The sequence below is a fragment of the Mus caroli genome, unplaced genomic scaffold (genome assembly GCF_978045245.1).
Source record: "Mus caroli unplaced genomic scaffold, Mus_caroli_1 scaffold_7, whole genome shotgun sequence".
NCBI classification, from domain to species: Eukaryota; Metazoa; Chordata; class Mammalia; order Rodentia; family Muridae; genus Mus; species Mus caroli.
In genome coordinates, this window is record NW_028227262.1 from 27,586,062 (window position 1) to 27,606,357 (window position 20,296).

General features: G+C 49.0%; 1 protein-coding gene across 12 annotated transcripts in view; it reads left to right on the plus strand.

Annotated features, from left to right (window-relative positions):
• The window catches only part of Mical3 (microtubule associated monooxygenase, calponin and LIM domain containing 3), a 192,489-nt gene that overhangs the window by 88,589 nt on the left and 83,604 nt on the right, over positions 1–20,296 (plus strand). For 9 of the 12 annotated variants that reach the window (XM_085839993.1, XM_085839992.1, XM_085839998.1 and 6 more), the window contains exons 5-17: positions 211–312; positions 733–888; positions 1,765–1,865; positions 4,097–4,354; positions 4,578–4,693; positions 7,322–7,448; positions 8,583–8,679; positions 11,232–11,379; positions 13,523–13,719; positions 15,867–15,979; positions 16,075–16,137; positions 17,017–17,190; positions 18,617–18,700. In XM_085839993.1, coding sequence (XP_085696119.1) covers positions 211–312; positions 733–888; positions 1,765–1,865; positions 4,097–4,354; positions 4,578–4,693; positions 7,322–7,448; positions 8,583–8,679; positions 11,232–11,379; positions 13,523–13,719; positions 15,867–15,979; positions 16,075–16,137; positions 17,017–17,190; positions 18,617–18,700 — 1,736 coding nt within the window. The remainder of the gene's footprint in view (positions 1–210; positions 313–732; positions 889–1,764; positions 1,866–4,096; positions 4,355–4,577; positions 4,694–7,321; positions 7,449–8,582; positions 8,680–11,231; positions 11,380–13,522; positions 13,720–15,866; positions 15,980–16,074; positions 16,138–17,016; positions 17,191–18,616; positions 18,701–20,296) is intronic. The other 3 variants (XM_085840001.1, XM_085840002.1, XM_085840003.1) reach the window with 1 other exon arrangement.

The following is a 20,296-nucleotide window of genomic DNA, read 5'->3' on the forward strand; positions in this document are numbered from 1 at the left end:
CCTTTGGCACAATAGTATGTGTGGCGAACATTCATATTATAAAAAATGTGAAGGTAAAGAAAATCTTTGTGAGTTCTCGTCAAGGTTTCCTACCTGAGGCCACCCCTTGTTGTATTTCACGTGGTTCTGTGGATCAGGATTTGGTGTTATCTTTGTGTGGGCCTATGACTTAGTCTGGGTTTTGACCTTCGTTTTGCTTTTGTCCCACAGGGATAGGATGGCGAGCATTGGTGCACCCCAAAACTCATCCTGTATCAGAATATGAATTTGAAGTTATCATCGGTGGAGATGGGCGTAGGAACACCTTGGAAGGTACTGGCTTTCACCTATGCTCCTTTGCCTGGCTTTTCACAGATTGGAGGCTGGCCTGTCCCTGAGACCACGCCCCTGAGAGATTGATTGCAAGTGTGTTGCCCAGTCAGTGCCTGCAAGGGTCTTTCTCACAGGACACTAGGACACTAGGACGTGAGCTGTGCTCAAAGATATTCATACCACAGCATTTAGTCCATGCACAGATGAGACGGGCACACCGCGCCCCTTCACATTAAGGGTAACCTTTTGTACTAAGTAACAATCCAGTTGTTTGGATCTCAAGTTGTCAGTGATGATGGGCGGGACTTCCTGCATGTGTTCTTTCTTTCCTGTTAGGTGAGCAGCCTACTTTCCCTGACTCTGGCCCCCCATATTCTCTCATTGGAAGACCCAACCCCTTCTCTCTCTCTCTCCCTCTAGGATTTCGTCGAAAAGAATTTCGTGGCAAGCTAGCCATTGCCATTACAGCAAATTTTATCAACCGCAACACAACCGCAGAGGCCAAAGTGGAGGAGATTAGCGGGGTGGCTTTTATATTCAACCAAAAATTTTTCCAGGAGCTGAGAGAAGCCACAGGTTGGTGCCAGTGCCTCCAGAGCTCAGGGCTCATGGGAGTGATAGCCTTGGATGTCACTGCTGTATCTTTTGTCAGCTGTTCTTTAGTCACGCCTGTCCTTGCTTTTAACACACTTCCACACTACTGCCGTCCCGTGCCAGTCCTCAGCACAGTGACCGGGCTGCTCTGGGGTTGACTTTGTTGTTGTGCCCTCTGCCAGCTCCTCCCCAGCCCCTTCCCCCTACCGTACAAGCTAGGTTTGCTGCTGCATGGGCAGGGTTTGGTTGACACCCTGACCTTTGGTATCACTGTTGGCCTTCCCTGAGGTCATCTGAGATCACCAGCAACCATTGCTAGTCAGGAATGGGCTTGTGTGTGACTGTTTTCTGATGGATTGAGTTAGGCATAGATATAGATATTTTGCTGTAGTAAAACAAAACAAAACAAAACAAAAGTATCTTCATTGTGTTTTCTAGAGCTTGGTTTCTTTCCATTATATATACTTTTCAGGTTAACTGAATAAAAATTCAATATTTGTCTGTCTGCAGTTAGGCATCTGTCCTGTTAGAAATCTAGGCGATTCCTCAAGCATCCTTGGTTATCACAGAGGTTTTACCTGGTAAACAACCCATCCCCTCTCGTAGACTGGCCTCTCCTTTTCCCATTCTGGTGTCTTTGTTTACTATTGGTCATTGTTGGTGTGTAGTGAGTTGTAGGGCAGCACAAAAGAAAACAAACCTCCTGGCTTCCATGCACTGTGCAGGAAGGGAGGGTCTGCGCCTGGACAGCTTTCCTGCCCGGTGCTCTGCAGCCCTTTCCTCGAGACTCAGGCCCCGCCTTGTGGATACCCTCATGCCCCAGTCCCGTGAATTCTCACATCTGTCTTCTGCTTGCAGGTATTGACTTAGAGAACATCGTCTACTACAAAGATGACACACACTACTTTGTCATGACGGCCAAAAAGCAGAGTTTGCTGGACAAGGGGGTGATCCTGCATGTAAGCAATGGCTTCCTTCAGGCAACAGATTTTTGTTGAGCTGCTTGATAGAATCACTGGGAAGAATTTTATATTCTAATGGGGTTGTTTTATTCTTCCCTATAAGGGAAGAAAAAAATGACACTGAACACATCTGGAAACCGATGCTACTTATTAGTTTAACTTAAAAAGTATTCTTATTATTTAGAAAAGTGCAACTATAAACAGGAGGAGGAGGAGGAGAGGAGAAAGGGCCTTTGCAGCCATGATTATGACTAGCCCTAACATGGCCAACACGGCCAATATTGTTTGGATAAGCCCAACCTCTTCCTCTCTCCCCTCTTCTGCTTGGTGACTATTTTAGAGCAACTGGCAGCTTTCACATCATGTATAATTAGCCAGTTTAACTTTAGGTAGCCTGATTTACAGTTATAGCAAATTGCATAACCGAAGGCCTTGCGCATTGCTAGCCAAGAGCTCTGCCATGAGCTACCTCTCTAGACTTTTTTTTTTTAAAGAAGTATTTCTTTTGAGACAGGCTCTTACTAAGTGGCTTGGTCTGGCCTTGAAATAGCTCCATAGCCCAGGCAAGCCTTGAACATGGAGGCCTCTGAGTAGCCGAGACTACTATATGTCAGCCCCACCAGGCCCTGCCTTAGTAAGGTCCTCTTTTGGAGGGCCTGGGGACGAGTGTTGAGCCAAGAAGCTGCACTTGGAGTTTACAGTGGCCTGACGGAGACTCAGGTTTTGTCACAAATGTGGTTGCTGAGGAGACAGTTATTTGAGGCTTTTTCTAATTGACAGCAGAGGCCTGGTGTCTCTCCTTAGCCAGTTCCAGCTCAGTCTTTTTCTGGGTGACTAATTGTATGATAGACCCTGAGCTGAAGACTTGAAATCTAAATCACAGGCTGGCTCCTTAAGGATCGTGGCTGTCTCTCAGTTGCTCTCACAGATCGGGATGTGAGAAATTACTGTCTCCATGCGATGAATGGATAGAAGAGGCCTCACACGCGCTGACCTGGCCCTGTGCAGTCCCCTCAGCCTCAGCCCTGACTCTTAGGGAGCCCTTTGTAGCACATCAGGCCTCTTAGAATGAGTCACAACACTGCTTTATCTAGAGCAGACTGGAGAGAGAGCCGACAAGCACGTGCTTGCGACACAAAGTCTCCTTTCCATGGTGAACTTCGGGTCTGCATCTCAGCATGGCAGCCCCGTGGTGTGTGGAGGGAGCGGCAAGACAAAGCCCTTGGTACAGAGTACCCTGCCAAACAAAGGCCAGGCGTGGTTGGCTGAGTGCTTTCTACAGCTGGCTAGTTCATTGTCTGGGGCCCTTCTGTTGCCATTATTACAACAGGTGGGATGCTGAGGACTGAGTGAAGACTCAAACCAACCATCCAGGCAGAGCTGAGTTTTCAGTTAAAGTTGATTAAGAGCCACCTGGGGTGCAGAGATCTGATTTACTTTGCCCCTATATTTTTGTAGTGTAAGGGGCTCATCCTGCTAAATACTAAAGTCATGGTGGCCACATAACATTGAACAAACCATATCCATGGCCATCTTCATTCTCTGTGTTTTGGCCTTTGACAGCTTATTGTTGTAGCTGGGTCCTGCTAGGGGCACTCGGAACCTATCAGCCCCTCTTTAGGGGAGCAGACTTGACTTGACATGGAGAGCCCGTTTTGTGTTGCTGGTGGATTTCCATAGAGCCTCTCGGAGTCCTCTGTTCTGTATAAATTGGAAATCTCCAGTTTGTTTTGAGCGTGGTCCTTCTCATCTTCTGGACCTGTTCTTGCTCCACACTGCACTTCTCTGTGCACTAAAGCTTTCAGGTTTCCTTTCGGGTGTGATAAGTCCGAATTTCTTGCTGCCAAAAGCAATCAGACCCCCAGATTAAAGTGATCATGGGAAGCGCCCTAAACTTTAAAGCTGCCTTTTCTAATTACGAGCTGCTGTTACGTGGCTAGTTTATCTGATTTCATAACAACTCTGAGATAGATGGGTCAGGATTACAGTAGATTTCCTCCTAGTGAGTGGAAAAGCCAGGTCAGTTTAGGCAGCAAAGCTGATTCACTACCAACCAACACACTCACTCCCCAATCCCTTTTCCTTTTAATTGGCATAAAAGATTCTGTTTAGGACTGAAGACCACGTTGTGGGAGGAACACCACAAGACAAGGCTGCGGTTGATGTTTATTGTGGGGTTCTAACCAGCCAAGTGGGCATCCATCTTGACTTTCCCTCTTCCCGGACAGGACTACACAGACACGGAGCTGTTGCTTTCCCGGGAGAACGTGGACCAGGAGGCCCTGCTGAACTATGCCCGGGAGGCCGCAGACTTCTCTACCCAGCAGCAGCTGCCTTCTCTGGATTTCGCCATCAATCACTACGGGCAGCCAGACGTGGCCATGTTTGACTTTACCTGCATGTATGCCTCTGAAAATGCCGCCTTGGTCCGGGAACAGAACGGACACCAGTTACTAGTAGCTTTGGTTGGAGACAGCCTCCTGGAGGTGAGTACCGAAAGCCGCAGAGAACTAAGTGGTAGATAAGAGACCGAGGTAAAGAGGCAATAGTGGTGAGGAGTGAGGCCAGGTGTCCAGGCCTCACTGAGCAGCTACACCCTTACGGGAGTTGTGCCAGCAAGGAGAAAAGGTGATGGCTCTTTGGGATGCTGGATTACTTGCCTCCTGTAACAGCTGAGTTACTTGAACTCTGTGTCTCTTTCCTCTGCAGCCTTTCTGGCCAATGGGGACAGGAATAGCCCGGGGCTTTCTGGCTGCTATGGACTCTGCCTGGATGGTACGAAGCTGGTCTCTGGGCACCAGCCCCTTGGAAGTCCTGGCAGAAAGGTAATGGGAAGAAGCCATGGGTGCCTCTTACAGGACTGGGGAGTTGGCCTCATGCAAGTTCTTCCTCTTGTTTTTGGTTCTGTCTTTAAAGATGCCTCCATGTCTGAGTAGAGGAAAGGCAAGGTATTGCTTTATAAAATCACAGGAACCTCAAGGTGGTCTGCCCACTGGCCGGCCCTGGATTCTTTCCAGTAATTATGTGAGCAGAAGCACAGCAGCAGAAGCACAGCAGCAGCAGCAGCTGGCAGCTGTGACTCAGAAGCCAGCAGGGCAGTGGGCGTGGCCAGCTGGAAGGGAAACTCCGGCATGCTTGTGAACGTCTCCTGAACCCCCAGTGTCAGGTGTTTGGAAGCAGATGATTGTGAATGAGGCTAGGACACAAGGGCTTACTTGATGGTTGCCTTGCCCAGGAGAAATAGATGGCGTGAGATTTCCCGGATGAAACTGAGCATTGCTAGGATTCTGTCTTAGTTACTTTTATATTACTGTGACAAAACATAATGACCAAGGCAACTTAGAGAAGAGAAAGCTTTTTGGGGGGCTTACAGTTTCAAGAGACCTTCATGGCAGGGAAGATGGCAGGCAGCCAGGCAGCCGTGGCACTGGAGCAATAGCTGAGACCTCACCTCTGGGCCAAAAGCACGAAGCACAGAGAGGGAGCTAAATAGAAATCTCAAGGGCTTTTGAAACCTCAAAGTCCCCTCCCAGTGACACACCTCCTCTAACGAGGCTCCTGATTCTTCCCAAACAGTTCCACCAGCTGGGGACAAAGTGTTCAGACTTACGAGCCTTTGAGGACCACTCCCATTTAAACCACATTTCTCTCCTCGGGGCCCTATAGTTTGGTGGCCATATCGTAATGCAAAATGCATTTAGTCCTACTATAAATATCCTGCCTATCCAAAAATGCCCATGACTCAACACTGTTTATAAGTCACTTCTGAGACTCAAGGTAATCTCTTAATTGTAAGCTTCTATAACATCAAAAAGCAAATTACATACTTCAAATACAATGGCACAGAATATACACTACCATTCACAGATGGTAAAATGGGGATATAATGCGAAATACTGGGCCAAAGCAAGACAGAAACCCACGGGGGAAGCTCCCAATCCTGTAGTTCCATGTCTGACGTCCAAAGGTCTGGAAGGCTCCGTCCTGCCAGCTGTGCTGCCTGCAGCACACAGTGGGCCAGTTACACTCCTGTGAGCCGCTCTCTTGGGATGTCTCGGATGGGGAGACATCCCCAGGGTCCGTCCCTTCTATTATCCTGGGTTGCAGCACAGTGAGCTTCACACTCACAGCTTCACACTGCAGCCCCTTGGCGCCTCCATGCAGGGACTCCCCTGCAGTATGCCTGGACTTGGCGTCTCTCCTTAACCACACAGCACCTGCACTTATACACGCTTCGTGACTCCAAAGCCTGAACCCGGAGACTGCTATTTCCATGTCCAGCTGCCCACCTGGGCTGGAGCCTGGCCCCTGCTTGAGTGACATTTGCAGCAGCTTTGGCTGGTTGTTGCTCTTTAGGAGGAGACCCGAAGGCCTTTTCCCCTCACCAGCTGCAGGGTAGCCGTGTGGACCTCACCACCCCACGCCCCTTTCTCCTCCTCTTCATCTCTTTCAGCACAAGCCTTGGTGCCAACATTAAATTTCCTTGTGCCTGAATTCTCCTCAAACTGTACTTTTTTTTTTTTTTTTTGCCCCACTTGCTCTCATTCATTGTGGACCTGCATAAAAATGTGTGCTAGTAATCATGTGACAGAGTCACTATTAGGCTGTCTTGAAATCTCTTCTGCCAACAAAATCAGTTTCAAACACTTCAGCCTTAAGAGAAAGGCAAAAGGCGGCCACTTCTTTTCCCTCCCAAAGTATCTCAAGAATGGCTTTTAGCCCAGTTGTTAATGTTGTTCCCTTCCAAAACCCCTTGGGCAGGGCCTCCATAGTACACATTGCTCTAAGTGCTATTGTCTTCTAAGCTCCTACCAAGATGGCCTGTTAGGCCGTGCTGACTGTGTTCAGAGGTTTCCCTAGTCCAGAGTCCCAAAGTCTTCCATACTTCCCCTCTAAGTGCTAGAATTAAATGTGTGAGCTACGACATCTACCATGTCACCAGCACCATGCTGAGGTCCTGACTTCCAGCATATGACCTTTGGGCAAGTAACCACAGCCCTGACAGACTCATCAAGGAATAGACAGTCCTCTGTGCTAACAGAGAAGGCAATTTCGAAATATCCTTCGTACTTCAGATTTAATATTCTGCTATTGAGGGGAAGGTTCAGCAAAGATAACTTCGTGGTATGAGACTCTGCATCCCTGTAACCCTACAGAGCTGGCCACAATGTTCCCTTTTAATTTCTTAAAATCCATAATCAATACTGGCACACTACGTACCAGCCTTCTAAATTAGCAGCTTTTGGCGCTGCCCACTACACTGCCCCTGCTCTTCCTTCTGGCCCTTTCCCCGGTCTGGGACCATGGAATCACTGAGAACTGGGGGTTTGATTAGATAGATTCATCTGTGATGACTGTTTGGCTGACCTTTCTAGTGACTTGTTTCTTGTTACTGCTATGAACACACGGTTATACGTCATTGCATGTGAGCACACGGTTGTATGTCATTGCAGGGAAAGCATTTATAGGTTGCTGCCTCAGACCACCCCTGAGAACGTGAGCAAAAACTTCAGCCAATATAGCATCGACCCTGTCACCAGGTACCCCAATATCAACATCAACTTCCTCAGGCCAAGCCAGGTAAGAGCCTTCTTGAGAGTTTTGTACACCGAGGCCCATGTTCAGGATGCTCATAACTGGTCAGTAGATCAGATAGGAGTGTGTATAAGTGTTTGTTATTCTACAGTATATATTCCAGTAGGAATGAGTGTAGCTGTGTTTGCTATTATACTGCACACACTAAGTAATCCATGTTGATGTCTCTGTGTTGTTAAAAGCAGGTATTATTTCCCATTAACACACTCATCACAGAGGGTCAGTCCGCCCTTCTTTTTCTTTATTGGTTGGTCATTTGTTTTGAGTTTGGGGTTAGGGTGGGAATGACTTGTGCTGTAACCCAGGCTCAGGTGGAACTCACTCCAAAGCCCAGGCTGGCTCTGACGTGGGACTTATCTTGACTCATGTGGCGAGAGGGAAAGGACGCCGGCTGGTTCAGTAGTTGGGAAGGGTGATGTCACTTTGGCATCACCACCCTTCACCTGGCACTCAGCCAGGTGGTTTGGCGTTCCCTGAACCTGGTTTTCACCTGAGAAGTGTAGGTGCTGACCCCTACCCACCCACAGCATCACTGTTAGGCAGATGGGCTTTAAAGGCTCAGGCATGCTCTGCCAGGAGAAGGCATGAGCCTAGACCTTGCACCGTGTTCTCCAGAGTCTGTTAAGCCGCCTTCTTGTCGAGAGTGGCGTACTTGAGAGCACAGCAGCCCCGAGGAGCAGACTCTTCAGGAAGCAGCCTGCTTCACACATTCGTCTTTATTCCAGAGGCTTTCCTTCTTTGCCTTCTGCCCGGTGTCTCCGGGCTTCTTGTATGTGTTTGCATAGTGCTGAACAATGTGAAGGTGGGCAGCCCCGGGATCAGAGCCAGCTGGCTTACTCTCAGCACAGCCGCCTACGGCCAGGTTCCATGAGTCTCCGGTAACTTCATTCCATTAAAGCTCTAAGGTGGTCAGGTAGATTCTGCCAAAGCTTTACCATGGTGTACAGCTCTGCTTAGCCATGCAAGACCCTAACCTCAACCCCCAGGTCTACCAGAAAGTAAACATAATAGACTTTACCAGCTGGCCTCTGTGATCGTCGACTTGGTCATTCTCCTTTTAAGTGGGGAGTTGTTGTTCAGGGTTTGCGTTTCCTTCCCAACCTTTCAACTTTGTGCCAGGTGCGCCATTTATACGATAGCGGAGAAACAAAAGATATCCATCTGGAAATGGAGAACCTGGTGAATTCCCGAACCACTCCCAAGCTGACTCGAAATGGTGAGTTCCATAATGGGCTAGCCTGTTTGAAAGAAGTCTCCACTCATCTGTCAAGCCGTTGCATGACCACAGTGCTATCAAAGGCCCAGAGCTGCTGCCAGTGGTGTCACCCTCTGGGGTTATTAGATGGCTGCCAGGGTGTGTTTTGACTGTCATGACTGGGGTAGGTTTGCTAGTGGCACCTAGTGGATAGGACTTGGGAATATTGCTTACATGTTCTGGAATGCACAGAACAGTCCTCGAACACAGAGAAAAGTGCTGTGGTCTAATGTAGTGTAAGAGTAGAGGTAAATTATTGTTGTATGAACTCTTGCTGGGGAGATAATAATAAATGAATGTCTGTTTGTCCCACATAGGGAACCAACAATAGACAAAAGTACTGAGTCCACTCAAGGGCAGCTCTGTGCACCAGTGAGTTAATAAGCTTGCCTGCAGGGACACAGGTGACCTCCGGACATCCACATCACTGAAAGTCCCTCTCTCAGAGACGATGCTTCTCCATAGCGGAGAGGTGGAGTCCTCCCTTCAGTTAACCGCCTGCCTTCTGTCTGTCTGACTGGTACCTCCTAAGACTGTGCTCAGCCGAGGCAGAGTTTTGAAAAGGTGGGAGGGAGGTGTCTCCCTCCTCTGAGGGAGCATCCACAGCTTAAGGGTTTCTTGGCATTAATGATGGCTGCTTTGATGACGATAGTAATGGCTGTCACACTTGGAGGTCAGTGTCCCACCACGATCAGTTACAGATCCTGGAGAGAGAGAGAGAGAGAAAGAGAGAGAACAGGTGACAAAGTGTCCCCAGTGCACACAAGCTCCTGGTCAGCCATACACACACCCACGTTTTAGGAGAGGCCTTGTAGAAATGTGGTCAGTAGCCATCTAGCTGGGTCCTGAGCCAGCAGCACCATGCCGGGGCAGACGCGAAGGCCATTCTGTATTTCGTGTGTATTGGAGGGTTGCTGGAGATTATCCTTGGAGAGCGGCCTTGAGTACAACGGGTTGGGTGCATTAGGACAGACTGAGTAGGGAAAATACACTTGGTGCAGGGAGGCTGTTTAGGAAACAGTTCCATAGTCTGTATGTCAGAAAAGCCAGACTCTGGGGCTGATCACAGAAGAACCTGGACTTTGGGCCAAATACAAACAGCTCTCAGGCCTACCTGTGCCATGTGTAAATCGGGTGGCCGTGGGCATAGGACGTAGCACCTCGGAACTTGAGGTTCCTTGCCTGTGATCTGGAAACAATCCTGCTCTCAGTTGTGGCCGGGAGGTCTCTGGCACATTGCTCACCACAGCGCTTGGCGCACAGTGGGTGGGAACAGCAACAGCTCTGTCATTGTTGTTAATATTAAAAGTCTGAAGATACCACAATGGATCGGCACGGACAGTTAATTGTCCTGAGAGATAGCAGGTAGGTGGTTGTGGTTTATTGGTTTATGTTGCAAGCAAGAAGATGGAGGCGGCCGGAGGGGTTTGGCGTCTCTCTTGAACGGTTTGATTTAATGTGGTCATGAGATGTGACGGTAGAGGTGAAAACCTGCAGGCAGTCGGAAACCTCTTCTTTCTCCTCTGGGGTGTCAACCCCTTAGAACAGAGACGGTATCGCTCAACCATTCCTGTGTCCACCTGGGGTTCTGAGGTGGCCTGATGTGCATGGATAGGTATACAGACACGGGCAACGCCTAAGTAGATCAGTGTCAGAGCCAGGAGTTGTCTCAGTCTACGGGGTCACTGTGAAAGACCACTGTGCAAGGTTCTAAGCACAGTCATTTTTAATCTGCTCGCAAGTCTCCAGGTGACTTAGTGTAAAGTTAAAATACCCGCTGCCTCAGGGCCAGGAGCAGACGCCTCAAACACAGGTCAGTGCTCACAGGTTCTCTTAAGTGTGAGCAGAACTCCTCCTCAAGATGAAGACACGTCAGCGAGGCAGAAAAACATGTGTGTCTTTGCCTTGTAGTGGTCTCCACATGTGACTGTTTATAACACAGGTTGCCAGCCAGGGCCCGGTTGTGGTCTGATTGGCCTGGCCCCGCAGTCTCTTCACTTGGCTCTCAGTCAGGACCTTAGCAAGCAAGACTAGGGTTTTGTTTGCTTGGGTTTAAGGTACTACAGGAGAAACCTTTTCTAATCTAATCCCCTGGGTGTTGCTGGGGAGGAACCAGCTTCCTCAGCCTGTTGCCAGGCAACTCTCCTGGGAGATCTTGACTCTGTTGCCAGCGAGGTATCAACTCCGCAGGTGGCACTTTGCCATCCGGTTGTCTCCAGGAGTGCTGCTGGGACATGGCTTCAGAGTGGCAGGTCCTTGTCACCCTGCTCAGAGGTATCGGTATCTGTCTGGGCCGTTGACCCAGGAATCGGATAGGTGGTACCTAAAATTGTATCATCATGAAACCGTCACGATGCCGGTGACAGACCTCAACTTGGGCTTTACTGTCTTCTGCTGAAAATAGGACTGACATTTTGTCCCTACCCTCGGTAATTTTTTTTCAAACTGCATATTTGTGCTGCAGAGCAAACATGAGGTAAGCACACTTCAGTAATTATTTTTTATTGTTTTAGAGTCTGTAGCTCGTTCAAGCAAATTGCTGGGGTGGTGCCAAAGGCAGACAGACGGCTATTCAGGAGTCAATGTGACAGATCTCACTATGTCTTGGAAAAGTGGCCTGGCCCTGTGTGCGATCATCCACAGATACCGCCCCGATCTAATGTAAGTCGTGACCAGTTTCATTTTATATTTACCGAGGGAGGAGTCTGGAGCCCCTTATGCAAATTTTACACTTTTTCTTGGTATGAATTATATGGTGAAATGTTCTCTCGAGAAGGCCCAGATTTTGCCTTCCTTATATTTAAAACTCAACCCCCAAAAATTAGCTTTAAAAAAAAAGTCAAGCATTCAGAAGATCCACAACTAGTTTTAACACCCACCTGGGCCTGTTAACTTTGAACAAAAGGAAACTGTTTATTGGCCCCGGGTTGAACTCTCCATTTTTGGCTAGCTCTCTCCCAGATGCTGTTGGTCACAAGGGAAACCTGGCTTGAACACTTGGCTGGCTCATCCCCACAGAAAACAATAGATTCTTACCTGATTTACGATGATGGTCTTGGGCATTTTCTCTCTTAGAGATGTTACTCTCTGTAAGCGTTCGCCCCTGCACTTCATGCAACATCACTTCACCTGCTGTCCCTCTGATAAGCCATCTCTGACTCATCCATCCACCTACAGAGTCAGTACAGAGTGGCCTCAGGTCAGCTCAGAACCAAGCGCTCAGACCCCCCCACCCCACAGACCTTAGTTACTATGGAAGCCAAACAGAGTCGGAGACAGAAGCACAGCATGGTGGATTATCTTGGCTGCCTTTTTTATAGTTAGGTCCAGGTTTTGCCTGTTGTTTTAATGACTGGTTGAGGACTCCTAAAAGGCATAGCCCCTGTTTTGTGACATTAGCAAGCTAATGGTGCAAGAGCTAATAAAACCAGCCTTGCATGGTATGGATTAACAACGAGGACCACGCGTAAGGCTCTAGGCTTGATCCCTAGTACCGCAAGACAAAACAGCTGCAGCAGGGCTAACCTGCTGTCCCAGCTTTGAGAGGGTTAATTAAGCAGGAGAGTTGAGAGCCTCAGACTGAAACTGTCTTCTAGAAAGAATTAAATAAATATGGAGAGGTGCGAATGTAGCCTTTGCCTAGCAGACAACAGGCTTTTGGGATTCAATTCCCAGGTAAAATTAAACGACTGGGGAAATATTTGATGTAAAGGACTCTGATGCACATTGCACTGGGGAAGGGCGAGGAGGGAGAACAGCTGAGTGGCAGGACAGAGTTTCTGAAGCTGAGGTGTGTGTGGGGAGGTGTGTGTGCTGTTCTGTCTGAAAGGGAAGGCAAGGAAGAAAAAGGAGTAGAGGGGTGGGTAGGGCGGAGCCAAGGGTCCTGCTGGGACACCCGAGTGTAGCCTGAAGAAGACTTGAGACAAGGTCAGAAGGCCCTCCTCAGTGGGTGATTTAGCACCGTCAAAACTGTATTCAAGATGAGCGTTCAACGTTCGGGCCTTAATAGGCTTAATCTAAGAGAAAAGTAATTTGTTTTAAATGGGGAAAAAAAAATTTCCCTGAGGTCAGTGGGTTAACACAAACTGAGAGCTGCCAGGATAGTGTGAAGTCAGCTGAGGAAAAACCTCGCCATCACTTCCTTAGCAGCAAGAGCTTAAAACCTAGTGGGGCGCGGGGGGGGGGGGGGGGGGCGGGGGCGGGGGGTGTTGATTAGTGGAGATGGTTGGGAAAGCTCAGGAGATTCAGCAGTGGAAAAACCTGAGGAAGGTTTTAGAATTCCCCTCAGGAAGAAAGCTGAGTAGAATTTACCAGCACTGTTAGGGCAAGTGACAGCCCCAGGACATGGAGTGCTCTCTGCAGACAGCGTCATATCACTCTGGGACGTTAGTTTCCTTTGTACTTGTGGACAGGCGTGCGGGAAGACTTGTGAAGGGAGTTCCTGTCCTGAGCTTACATTATAGTAAGAAGTTGGTGTCCCCGGAAGATGCAAGATTCTCTACCCATCACATCTTCTCCCTCCACCGCCCTCCCCCCCAGCCCCTTTCTTTTCTTTGAGGGAGACCTATAGTCATTTCTCCCAAAGTTGTTGTGCATTTCCTTAGTCAGGAGGAAGCCTGGGGGTCCAGGCAGGCTGATCTGCCCTCTGACCCAGGGATAGTGCCGGACTCCCTGCACCTTAGCCCAGGAACTGAGACGGCAGTGGCACAGCAGTGGCACAGGATACTGTGTTACGGTTTGAGGACAGTTAGCCCAACCTGATCTGTTTGTTTGTTTGTTTGTTTGTTTTTGTCCTGTTTCTCAGAGACTTTGATTCTTTGGATGAGCAAAACGTGGAGAAGAATAATCAGCTGGCCTTTGACATCGCCGAGAAGGAACTGGGCATCTCTCCCATCATGACGGGCAAGGAGATGGCTTCGGTCGGGGAGCCAGACAAGCTGTCCATGGTGATGTACCTCACGCAGTTCTACGAGATGTTCAAGGACTCGCTTTCCTCCAGCGGTGAGCTCAGGGGTGGGGTTGTGGCCTCCTGCCTGTGCATCAGGGAAGTCTCTAGAACCTTGCTTCACACGACCCCTGTCAGCAGTGTGTTATTAACCATGTGCTGTTTTCAGGGTCTTTCTCAATCTATAAGTATGCAAAGCCAACCCATCTAACGGTTTTTTTCTTCAACTCTGCCACCTTCCCCCAGCCTCTGTCAGACTCATCCCCTCTGCAAAAGTGACTCCTGCTAGACTTGTATATTGTAATGTTGCTTCCCTTTGTAGCATCCTGCCCAAACTGTCCTGTGCCCCTGTGCCCTGCAAAGACTCTTCCCAGTCCAACCAAGATCTTTTTCTCATTTCTTACCTCTTTATTTTTTCATTTGTGTGTGTGCATGTGCGTGTGCATGTGTGTGTATGTGCATGTGTGTGCATGTGCATGTGTGTGTGTGGTTGTTCCTAGGGTCTCATGAATAAGCTCCTTACAAGTGAGCAACTGAGCTACATCCCTGGGCCTCCGTTTCTCTGCTCGTATACTCGGTGTTCCTCTCGCCAGTACCCTGCAGTGATGTCTCTCGGTGCTTCCTCTCCTTCACTGCTTCTTTGATTCTATGCTTTGCTGGGTTCTCAGCCCCTCTTCCTCTCTTGCTTCCCTTGCAATGTTTCCCTCTTAGTCCCAGAGATATTTTCTTGGCCCTTAGCCTGCTGCCTTGGCCAACACTTAGTAGGGCTCCAAAAAGTATTTCTGTTGCAACCTGTTCCAGTTTCCTTTTCTGTTGCTGTGATAAAAGCTCTGACCAAAAGCAGTTCAGGGGAGGAAAGGGGTTCACTTGGCTTACACTTGTAGGTCACAGTGCATCGGCAAGGGAGGTGGGGGTGGGAACTCAGTCAGGAACCTGAAGGCAGGAACCACAGAGAAACACTGCTGGCTGCTTTACTCTCTGGTCCATTTGCCCACAGCTTTCTTATACAGCCCAGGGCCTTCTGCCTAGGGATGGTGCCGCCACAGCGGGGCTGAGTTCTCCTGCATCCATTAATGATAAGACAGCCCCCTCCCCCAAGCCCAGTTTGACTTAAGCAGTTACTCAATCAAGGCTTTCCTCTCAGTCACTCTGGGTTATGGTAAGTGACAGTTAAAGCTACCTAGGACACCACTTAGAGTCAAACGTTGTACTTCAAAGTCCTGGCCACAGCGTCTGGCCTGGGGTTTGTTCCAGCATTTCCACGTGTTCCACCTTGGGCAGGCTCTCAAATTTCCTTACATTTCAGCCTCCCTGTGTAAAAAGAGAGTGATGGCTGTAATAATACTGTGTTATACTAAGAATGTGTAACACTGACAACTAACCAAATAAATGGCAACGGCTCATTATCATTTCTAATTACTATACTCAAAATTGCTATTGCTATTCATATAATATTAGAATACCAACCAGCAAGGTGGCTCAGTAAAGGTACTTCCCACCAGACAGTAGGAACTTGGTGACCTGAGTTCAATCCCTGGACCCCACAGAAAAGCAGAAGGGGAAAACTGACTGCACAGAGCTGCCCTCTGACCACCACACAGGTAGGAGACGTGTGTGCTCCCTACAGAAGATGATGAGAAGGAAGAGGAGGAGGAGAAGGAAGAGGAAGAGGAAGAATCCACAGTTAATTGTACCCTCCTCCCCACAGTGTCTTCAAGCCCATATATGGTTATGCATATGAATATGCATTTTTATAACACAAACCCTGAACCCTGAGTAGCCCTATTCATTGAGAGCCCCTCTTCAGACACAACTAAGAACATGGCCTCTGCTGTCCCCCAAACTGGCAGCCCTGTGTCTCGTACCTCTCAACCCTCCACCCCAGCCTGAAGTTTCCTTTATCAAAATTTAACTTAGGCAATCTGCTATGATGGCCACAGGCAGAGAGTGCAGCCTTTACAAAGCAGGCACGTGGGCTGCTGCACCTGAAGTGTAAGGAATGGGGTTAGTTTTGTGTGTGTGAGTGAAAAGAAAGTGTCTAGACCTTTGTGCTGTTTCCTAAGAAGACACATGCTCTGTCCTAGTCAGTAACACATTGGAGATCTGTGAGCTTCCTTCTTGCCAGTCCCCTATAAGGGAGCATGGATCTGGTTAAGACATTGTGGCACCGTCCTTAGTAAACATTGCTCTCTCCGGTTCACAGACACCCTCGACCTGAATGCAGAGGAGAAAGCCGTCCTGATAGCCAGCACCAAATCCCCCATCTCCTTCCTGAGCAAACTCGGACAGACCATCTCTCGGAAGCGTTCGCCCAAGGTATGTGTAGACCAGTCACAGTAACAGTGTTGTCAGGCAGAGCTAATGGCCAGGGAAGGTAACCAGGCTAATATCTGCATCTTCTCTTGGTGCAGGATAAAAAAGAAAAGGATTCAGATGGGGCTGGAAAGAGGAGAAAAACCAGTCAGTCAGAGGAGGTGAGATGCATCGTGGCTTGGGTCAGGACTGATGGGCTGAACTGTCGTTTTCAGGTTGAGGGTTTGTTTGTTTGTTTGTTTGTTTAATGTATACATTTGTCTGCCTGTGTGAGTTTATGTGCACTACATATATATATGTGCATGCAGCTATCCTGGGAGGTCAGAGGGCATCAGATCCCTTGGAACTAGAATTACACAGCTGCGAGCTGTGGGTTCTGGAGATAGAACCTGGGTCCTCAGCAAGAGCAGTAAACACTTCTAACCACTGAGCTGTCTCTTCAGCCACCTGGTTTAAATTATTAACTCTGAAGTTACTATCGATAGGCCTCTGCATAATCATCTCTTAGGAGAGAGTCTCTGGGTTTTTTTTACTTCATTGTATTTTCCAGAAAGTAGCAAGGAACGTGCACACGTGTGTGCTCAGACTTTCTCTTCATAAAAATCACACATTTGGCAAAGCACGCCGGCACACACATACACACTTGAATTACAAAAGAAGCGCGTAGCCGGCGCGGTGGTGTGAACTCGGTGCTCGTGGAGCCGAGGCGAGAAGATCGTGGGTTCAAAGCCAGCCTGGCCCACATCATGATAAGCCAGCTCAAGAAAAGAAAAAGAACAAGGCTCATTGGAGGAAATCTGGAAAGTGTAGTAGAGGTGACTAGGGCATGCTTTGCCAAATGTGTGATCTGGTGATGCCAGCACAGGTCTGTGTGTCCCACTGGTGCCTTGCATCTTACTGACCCTTCATGTTAGAACATTGCAAAGTGCCATTAAACACCTTGAAGCTGCTGTGCAGTTCCTGCCCACACATGGAGAGAAGATTATCAGAGGTTACCTGGGACCCATCCTGACTCTTGAATCTTGCTTTCTGCTGGGCAGGAGGAGCCTCCCCGGAGCTACAAAGGAGAAAGACCGACCCTGGTGAGCACCCTGACGGACAGACGGATGGATGCTGCCGTTGGGAACCAGAACAAAGTGAAGTACATGGCAACCCAGCTGCTGGCCAAGTTTGAAGAGAACGCACCTGCTCAGTCCACTGGAGTGAGGAGACAGGTAAGCCCTAAGCTCAGCTCCTGAATGACCACATGGTACAGAAAGGAAGGTCTCCGTGCAGCTATATGCAGCGTCATGCCATAGCCCCCAGACTCTTGTCTGAATTTTACACATTCACAGCTGTGTTAGCTTTGCCTCAGGTTCAAGGAATCTGTGACGAGAATCAGTAGAGGGATCTAAACAGTATTTGTCTGGATGACTATAAACACACTTATGTTCACATACATACACACTTGAATTACATACAAAAGAAGCATGCGGCTGGCACAGTGGTGTGAAAGCGATGCTCGGGGAACCGAGGCAAGAAGATCGTGGGTTCAAAGCCAGCCTGGCCCACATCATGATAAGCCAGCTCAAGAAAAGAAAAAGAACAAGGCTCATTGGAGGAAACCTGGAAAGTGTAGTAGAGGTGACTTAGGCATCTACAGTCTGTTAATTTTGCTTCGTTTCTTACTGGACGATTTCTGGGGACATTCTTGTTTTCATGGTGGAGACCACTCTGGGGACACGCTTCCTTTTCTGCCATTGGTTTTTGACCATGGCATACCCCGGTGACCTCTCAGCTCACAGGGGCATCTTCAGAGTGTGTGCACACCGTGTTCTTCTCCGTCCCTAGCTGTGGTGGATGCTTTAGTTGCTTCTCATCCTTGATAAGATAACAGCCGTGCAGTCTCGGGGATGCGCGTGCTCCTGCGAGCTAAGATTCTTTCCCAGGAATGTGAGCCCTTAAGGTGCTCTCCTTAAGCCACATGTGAGAGTCCAGCAGCAGCCACACACATCTTGTCCCTCCTTGCTCCACAGAAGTCACCTAACTTCTTTACAGAGAAAGGCCAGGCAATTTCAGAGTCTCTGAAGTGTGTTACAGCGCTCCCTGATCCCCCGAAAGGGAATTGGGAGGACAGGAGAACGGGCTCAGCCTCTCTTTATCTTCTCTGCTCACAGACCTGGTTTTGGGTTAAAGTCTCCACCCCGGCTTTTCCCATTGTGTCACAGCAGGGAGGGTAGCTTACTCTGGAGCAGTAGAGATTGCTGCAAACTCAGCCAGCCCCACCTCAGGAGGCCAGAGTGCCCTCCAGTGCGAGGCTGCTTTCTTCATTCATGGGGGAGTTAGTTTTCCAAATCAGATAGTAGTCTAGACCCTAGAGAACTCAGGCTGGGAAAAGTGTAACAAAAACCACAGCTTGTCAACTCCCCCTTTCCCCTCTCCCCGTTGCTGCACTTATGTTTGGTCTGGGGACAAACGCCATGTCTTTCCTTTATTAATGTAACTTCCTAAGAGATAACTTAGCCTGCCCACCTCTTCACGGTTTATAGATGTGTGTCTGTCCTCCACAGGTACTTTTCCGTGTCTTCTACCTTAATGTATTTTATTTTGCTTTGTCTCCATGTCCTGCCCCCACTCCCACGTGGCCTGTATGTGTCATAGCCAACACAAGAGCGTGGGGTCAGCCAGCCGTCCTGCTGCCTGCCAAAGCAGGGTCGCCCTGCTCCCATCCCCCAGTGGAAACAGGTAAAGGAATTGCTGGGGTCTAGAATGGGCTGCCACCGGCCTTTCACCTCATTCCTGCTCCTGGCCCACCTGAAAGCCTAGGTCACCGGGGCAGGAAGGCACTGGACTGTGAGTGGTGACTTTGGGAAACATTTGGCAGACAGTGTTGGTCTGATTCTGTGGCTGTATTAACTCCCTGGGATTTGAGGAGTGTCTAGGAAGGCTGTTGACTTGGTATTGAAGGCAGCTTGAATGATGTGGGGACTTGTCAGGATATGGCCATGAGCCCGTGGGTCTTTGCTGCTGTAGCATTGCTCCCAAATTGGCTTTTTAGTAGCCCATCTCCGGGTGACCTTTGTCCTTTGTGAGAACTGGGGAAGCAAGGCCTTTGGTTTGAGGCAGGAAATATGGAACTAGCCGTGAGTTAGGCATTTGTTTCTTTCAGACCTATACAAAATGTTTAAGGGTGGTTCCCCACCCACCTTAGGATTCTGTCCTCATGTTTTGGTGAGGGACTTGGGAGCTGTGACGGTCGCTCAGTGGCAGAGCATTCATGAGACCCTGGGTTCCATCCTTCGTACCATCCCAAAACAAATAAAACACCCCTTCTCAGGAACTCCCGGAGCCCACTCATGGGCAGAAGGAAAGACTAGTCAGGCTGAGGGAAGCATTGGCCATTTGTTCCCCAGCGTCACAGTTGAACAGTTTGTCGCTGGGGTTGGGAGCGATGCTGGATGAGTTTTCAAGTAACAGGTGTCACGTCACTCTCATGGACGCTGAGGTGCTGCGAGATGGGTTCAGTTAGCCTCTCCCTGGGCCAGCCTCACCAGCTCTGCTGCTAGGAAGCGCTGAGTGGGGTGTTACTGAAATTGCATTTGGAAGAAAATGCTTCTTTCTAACTTCGTAATACTCCACGTGGAAGACAGGGCCCAGGGAGGGAGGAGGAAAATGCAGGAGCAGTGCGCACACTCACAACAGAAGGTAATCTTCCTGCCTCAGTAGGAACTGCTTCATAGAGGGAGGCCTTCTGAAGGATGTCATCAAGAATTCGTGTTTTAATTTTTTTTTTTGTCCTTTGCTTGAAGCCTTGATGGAAGGGAATAGGTGAATCGTAACCCAGAGTTTGGGATTGTAAAGTCTTATCCTTCCTGGAAAAGGCTGAGGTTTTAGACCAGAAGAACAGAAGAGGAAGGTCTGGTATCACCTGTGACATGGGTGGCTCTGTGTGCAGTCTGGGCTGGTGCAGCTCTGTTGGTTGTGCCGGGAAGGAGGGCACAGCTTATGTGGCTCAGAGTCTGCTGGCTGGGTCTTGGCCTCTGTCCTGGTGTGGGCAGACCTGGCAGCTTGGAAGGTCACCAGGCACCTGGTTCTACACCGGCTTCTCATGGAGCCCAGTAGCCAGCAGCATTGTGCCAGGTCCCATGTAGGGACAGCTTTTGGCTGTTGTTCCTGCCTCTTGGACTTGTCATCCGGCCCCTTACTGTCACCATCAGGTTAGCCTTGGGAAGATGAGAGGAGCCTTGGTGACCATGAACAGTGAAACCACTTTAGATCATCAGGTCCTTTAGGCTACACTGAATCATGAATTACACAGTGCCCACAGTAGTGACGGTGACA